Source organism: Orycteropus afer, unplaced genomic scaffold (genome assembly GCF_000298275.1).
Source record: "Orycteropus afer afer isolate SDZICR_OR568_19922 unplaced genomic scaffold, OryAfe1.0 scaffold00106, whole genome shotgun sequence".
Classification (NCBI taxonomy): domain Eukaryota; kingdom Metazoa; phylum Chordata; class Mammalia; order Tubulidentata; family Orycteropodidae; genus Orycteropus; species Orycteropus afer.
In genome coordinates this window covers 6,142,207-6,149,056 of record NW_006921693.1, presented here as the reverse complement: position 1 = coordinate 6,149,056, position 6,850 = coordinate 6,142,207, and the positions used below count along the sequence as shown (strand labels likewise).

General features: G+C 39.6%; 1 protein-coding gene across 1 annotated transcript in view; it reads left to right on the top strand.

The window, feature by feature from the left end:
• FER1L6 (fer-1 like family member 6) overlaps positions 1-6,850 on the top strand; it is a 139,479-nt gene that overhangs the window by 112,751 nt on the left and 19,878 nt on the right. Inside the window, 3 exon segments of the mRNA XM_007943427.1 lie at positions 748-836; positions 1,295-1,393; positions 5,829-6,070. Coding sequence (XP_007941618.1) covers positions 748-836; positions 1,295-1,393; positions 5,829-6,070 — 430 coding nt within the window.

Here is a 6,850-nt window from a genome sequence, read left to right as displayed (position 1 = left end):
ATATGAAAAACAGAAACATGGTTGTGGTGAATATTAAAGGAGATAATGGATATTAAGCTACACTGGAAGCAATGACATGTAATACTTTTGACAAATAGTATATATTTTTTTTTTAATCCTCGGGAATTTGTAGAAATAGCAGGGTCAACAGACAAGGATCAAATCTGGACTCTGCAACATATTGGCTAGGAGCTCTGGTGGTGTAGTGCCTAAGGCACTTGACTGCTAATCAGAAGGCTGGTGGTTCAAACCCACCAGCCACTACTTGGAAGGAAGGTTGGGCAATCTACTTCTGTAGTGACACCACCTTGGAAACCCAAGGAGGGGTCGCTATTGACTCAGGTCCAACTTGACAGCACATAACAACAAGAACAACAACCACAACATATTGGCTATGTAAGCATGGACAAGATGTTTATTCCTCTGCCAGACAGGTATAATGACATCTATCCAGTAAGAATATTGCAAATTAATGAGATAATGTATATTAGGTGCATAGCATTGTGTCTATCATACAGTAGTTGCTCAGTAAGAGTTTGCTCACCCTTCTTCTGCTCTTAATTTATACTATGACTAATCACTAACAAAAAATTTAAGTTCTGTCTTTGTCAACAGATATCCTACACATTTATAAAGCTACCAAACTGCACCTAAGACTTCTTTCTAGTAAAGGAATCATTTAAAACCATGAGTCAATTTCCCAATCACCTTTTCCAAAGCTAAAATAGCTCTTCTTTTCTTAACAAGGGCCGCCTACAGATGTGGGTAGACATGTTTCCCAAAGATATGCCTCAGCCTGGACCTCCTGTGGACATTTCACCAAGGCAACCCAAAGGGTAAGTCAGTTGGACTCCTATTTTCAGAAGAAGAGACCATGGTAACACACTAAAAGTGACATTTGATCTGGTATCTGATTGGTTACATTCCTCGTTTGGCACTTGATAGCCACACTTCACTCTCTCCCTAGCCAGTTACTGCAGGGGATGGGTGGTGGCAGCAGGGTAGTGGTGGTGATTAAAATGGTGGCCCTTGTCTTATGGTAGAGGGTTCTGAGCTGCAAGTTCCTCTCTGAAAGGTGTTGGTTGATGACAGGAGGATTTGTTCAGAGTAATCTGTGCCCTTTGTGATTCTGAGGTCTCCATTGAGACACTTGATTCTGATGAAAGCAAGACCTCGAGTGTTGATTTATCCAGATATGACAAATTTGAGGAAGTGAAGGCAACCCAAATAACATAGATATCAGTTCATTTTGCTTTCAAGGTCTTCAACCTAGTACTGCCTCCCCTCACTCCAGGTATGAATTGAGGGTGACCATCTGGAACACTGAAGACGTCATTTTAGAGGATGAGAATATCTTCACAGGACAAAAATCAAGTGACATTTATGTTAAAGGGTAAGATCGCTGGCAACCTCATGCTCCCTTTCCTTCCCCTTCCTAACCAAATCTATTCCTCATGGAAGATACTCTACCCCACACACCATAGAAGGAGACCATCCTACTCACTTTGTTAGATAAGAACACTTTCCTTGTTAAATATTTCTTTTACTTGGTCAATTTGCTAAGAACTATTATAGTCTGAAAATATTTTCCATGAGCAAGTCTTAGTGTTTCCTCTAATTCAATTAAATCTAGACTACCTAAAATTTTTTAGTAACATTCAAAATGCATCTATCCTTTAAATCTGAAAGGATTAGAGAGATGCAATATTATTAATGAAAGATTAAGCTTATGGGAGCTCTGGTAGCATAGTGGCTAAGGCACTTGACTGCTAACCAGAAGGCTGGTGGTTCAAACCCACCAGCCACTCCTCAGAAGGAAGATGGGGCAATCTACTTCCATAGTGATACTGCCTCAGAAACCCAAGGAGGGGTCGTTATGAGTTGGGTCTGACTCGACGGCACATAACAACAACAACAACAATGTAGTTAAGTCTTGTAACACTAAAGCAAAAGCTAAAATTTAGACTTTCCCATCGCCTAGTTCTATTGATAAAAATGATGCCAACTGAGGACCCAGAGAACAAAGCATTTTCTATTCCCTTGTGGCACAGACATAGAATGCTGTTGTAGCCTTCCTCTTAGCCTCCAGTCAGTGAGAAAGATGAGGTGGTAGGAAATCAGAAGCCAAAGTGATTAAACTTGTACCCTGAGCTAAACCTCATCTCAAAAGTAGTAAACTCATCTCAGGTTCCTGCTGGTATTCCTTAGCTTTCCCAAGACAAGAAACATTCTTTCTTCAGAATCCACATTACCAGCATATTTGACAGTCAAAGCATGTCGAGTGACCCCAATTCTCTATCATGTTAAGAATGTCAGATTGAGTTAAATATTACAAAGGAGTAACAATGGAAAAAGCATGATAGAAAATAGATCGTTATTGTTAGGTGTCGCTAAGTCTGTTCCAACTCAGTGATCTTATGTAAAATGGAACAAAACACTGCCCAGTCCTGTGCCATCCTCACAATCAGCTGGGCCCGAGCCCAATGTTGCAGCTACTCTGTCAGTAGCTCGTTGAGGGTCTTCATTTTTTCACTGACCCTCTACTTTAGCAAGCATAATGGCCTTCTCCAGGGACTGGTCCCTCTTGATAATGTGCAAAGTACATGAGATGAAGACGTGTCATCCTTGCTTCTAAGGAGCATTATGGCTGGACTTCTTCCAAGACAGAATTGTTGATTCTTCTGGCAGTCCATGGTATATCAATATTCTTCACCAACACCATAATTTAAATGCATCAGTTCTTCTTCAGTCTTTCTTATTCATTATCTAGCTTTTGCATGCATACAAAGTGGTTGAAAATACCATGGCTTGGGTCAAGTGCATCCTAGTCATCAAAGTGACATCTTTGCTTTTGGCACTTAAAGAAATCTTTCGCAGTAAATTTTCCAAATGCAATATGTTGTTTAATTTTTTGAATCCTGCTTTGATTGTGGATCCAAGTAAAATGAAATCCTTGATGATTCCAAATTTACTCTGTTTATCATGATGTTGCATATTGGTCCAATTGTGAAGATTTTTGTGTTCTTTATGTTGAGGTATGCTCCATACTGAGGGTTGTAGTCTTTTATCTTCATCAGTAAGTACTTCAAATCCTCTTCACTTTCTGAAAGGAAGGTTGTGTCATCTGCATATAATAGGTTGTTAATGAGTCTTCCTCCAATCCTGATGTCACATTCTTCTTCATATAGTCCAACTTCTTGGATTATCTGCTCAGCATACAGATTGAATAAATTTGGTGAAAGGATACAGTCCTGACACACACATTTCCTGATTTTAAACTATGAAGTATGCTCTTGTCTGTTCAAACAATCGCCTCTTGGTCTATGTACATGTTCCATATAAGCACAGTTAAATGTTCTGAAATTTCCATTCTTTGCAGTGTTATCTTTAATTTGTTGTGATCCACACAGTTGAATGCCTTTACAAAGTCAATAAAACAGAGGTAAACATTTTTGTCTGCTTTCAGCCAAGATCCAGCTGACATCAGCAATGATACTCCTTGTTTCCTGTCCTCTTATGAATCCAGCTTGAATTTTTGGCAATTACCTGTCAATGTACTGCTGCAACAGTTTTTTAATTATCTTCAGTAAAATTTTACTTGCAACTGGTATTAAGATACTGCTCGATAATTTCCACAACCTGTTGGATCACCTTTCTTTGGAATGAACACAAAAATGGATCTCTTCCAGTTGGTTAGAAGCTCTGGTGGCATAGTGCCTAACGCATTTGACTGCCAACCAGAAGGCTGGTGATTCAAACCCCCAGCCTCTCCTCGGAAGGAAGATGGGGCAATCTACTTCCATAGTGATGCTGCCTTAGAAACCCAAGGAGGGGTCGCTATGAGTCGAAATCAACTTGACGGCAGTGAGTTTGGTTTTTTGGTCCAGTTGGTTGACCAGGTAGCTGTCTTCCAAATTTCTTGGCACAGACAAGTGAGCACTTCCAGTGTTGCATCCACTTGTTGAAAGATTTCAATTAGTTCCATCAGTTCCTGAAGGCTTGTTTTTCACCAATGCTTTCAGTGCAGCTTGGACTTCTTCCTTCAATACCCTCAGTTCTGTTCATATTCTCTCTCCTGAAATAGTTGAACATCAACCAATTCTTCTTGTTACGGTGACTCTGTGTATTCCTTCCATCTTCTTTTGATGCTTCCTGTGCTGTCCAATATTTTTCCCATGGAACCCTTCAATACTGAAACTTGGGGCTTGAATATTTTCTTCAGTTCTTTCAGCTTGAAGAAATGCCAATTGTGTTCTTCCCCTTTGGTTTTCCAACTCCAGGTCTTTGCACATTTCATTATAATACTTTACTTTGTCTTCTTGTGCTGCCCTTTGAAATCTACTCAGCTGTTTTGTTTCATCATTTCTAGAATTCCCTTTAGCTACACTCTGTTCAAGAGCAGAGATCCACTTTGGTCTTTTCTTTCCCTCCTGTCTGTTTAATGACCTTTTGCTTTCCTCGTGTATGATGTTCTCCCATGAGTCATCTGATCTTCAATCATTAGTGTTCAGTGCATCAAATAAAATAGGCTTTTAAAAAACCTATTAATGATAGAGCCTGATGGAACCACTGAGACTATGGCCCCAATTGCTCTTCAGGTCTGGAATTGAACCCACTGCTGTGGCTTCCAGCCAAACAAAAGACAGGCATATGAGCTGAACATTTATATTAGGTAGATACGCTCTCTGGAGAGATCAGTCATGGGAGAATAGAAGGGTTGTGTATGCACAGGGAGACAGCTCAGGGAGCAGGAGTGCATGGGAGAGAAGGACACAGGGAAGAGGTGGCTATGGGGAGGAAGTAGGAGGGGAGCTGTTGCATTGTGGGAAATTGCAGTCAATGTCATGAGACAAAGTGTATGTGAGCTGTTGTATGGAAAGTGCATTCGCTCTGTAAACTTTCACCCAAATCACAATAAAAATTTAAAATAAATAAATAATTTTTTTAAAAAAAAAGGGAAGAAAATTACCATTATCTACAGCATTTTATTGTATCAACAGAAATATTATTCAAATCAATAAAAAATTCTCCAAGGTTGTTTTATGTGAAAACAATAGGAACAAAAATTTAAGATGTAAAAGACCTTTAGGGAGAAAACAATAAAATGATATTAAAAGGGGGAAAAAAACTATTAAGCTCCTCCAAAATGGTGTCTTATCATCAGTTCTGGGAAGACTAATTTGTCCTGGAAAGAGCTTCAAGATTTGGAAGGATTCCGAAAGAGTTCAGGCTGGGACTTTCAGAACTCTGGCCATTAAGTGTGCTGAAAGAGATGCTGATATCTACACTCTCCATTTCCTACCCTCCCACTCACTTGTCTTCCAAGTGCATTCTGGCTTCTGCCCCCAACATTTTCTCTAAATCAGCCCAACTTTAGAGGCCTCCAGTCACTCTCAACATTGTGGGTGATCTTGCTCTAACACTTGGGGTTGGAGGCGGCATTCTTCATAAAGAGGGCTCCCAGGGTGAGAGGAAACTCCTGGCATTACACTTCCACTGACCACAGAATGAAATGGACAGAGTGGAATTGAGTTCTAAGAGGCCCTTGGATACAAATTTCCTTTGCAATTCCTGAACGTTCCCTCGTTATTGCAAGGGCTTCAAGTCCAAGGTTGGGCTTCCCCAACCTGCCTTAGAAAGAGAATCTTATTTCTGTTCCAAAACCTTTGATTTCCTTTTATAGATTCAATTGAAGGTTCCATTTGAACCTAACTATGTAACACTTTTTCAATTATGAGCTGCGACCATACTGAAACTGCTTAAATCAATCTTGGTAATACTGATGCCTGAATAGCGTACTCTGAGGGTTTAATTTTCTCTTTCTTCAGGTGGATAAAGGGCTTGGAAGATGACAAACAGGAGACAGATGTGCATTACAACTCCCTGACAGGGGAGGGGAACTTCAACTGGCGCTTCCTGTTTCCGTTTCAGTATCTCCCAGCTGAGAAGCAAATGGTCATTACCAAGAGGGAGAACATCTTTTCCCTGGAGAAGATGGAGTGTAAGACTCCAGCTGTGTTGGTGCTCCAGGTTTGGGATTTTGAGAGGTTGTCCTCAGATGACTTCCTGGGTAAGCCATTGGTTCCATCAAGCACTCATCAATGACCTGATGCCACATGATAGTCCACATGATAGTTTCATGGGGTAGGGCCTGGTTCTCGGAGAGGTTAGTCTGATTGAGATACAAAGATAATGATTTCAGTAATATTTCTGACAGCAAAAAATTGGAAATAACCCATATGGCCATTAATAAAGAATTGGCTAAATAAATCATGGTACATCTGTATGGTGGAACGCTTCATATTCAGGCAGGCTTAAGCTGATCTTCGCTCCGCCATTTAGAAGCTATTTAACTTTGAATTAATTACTTGTGCACTCTGTGCCTCAGTTTTCCTCAGTTTCAAAATGGAGATAGTAGTATTACGTACCTCAGAGAGTAGTTGTAAATGTGGTATTGCAACTAAAGAACTAAGTACATTGCCTCACATAAAGTAAGTGCTCAGTAAGTGATAACACTGAAGTCATTAAAAAATATTGGAATATTTAATAATTTGAAAAATTTTATAGGATATATTAAGTAAAAAAGAAAACAGTATGGACAAAAACCACCTTCTGTAAAATATATATTTCTGTGTATAGGAAAAAGTCAGAGGTCAGCAAAGAAATACAGAGAGAGAGACCAATGCAGAGCTAAACACCCATATAGACAGCAGTGGCTAACTTTGTAGACATAGGATTATGGAAAATTTTTCCCTTCTTTTTTTGTTTATGTGCATGCCCTAAATTTTCTATAATTAACAAATTTTACTTTTGTAATAGGAAAAAATTATCAAAGGGAGAGTGTTCTGGT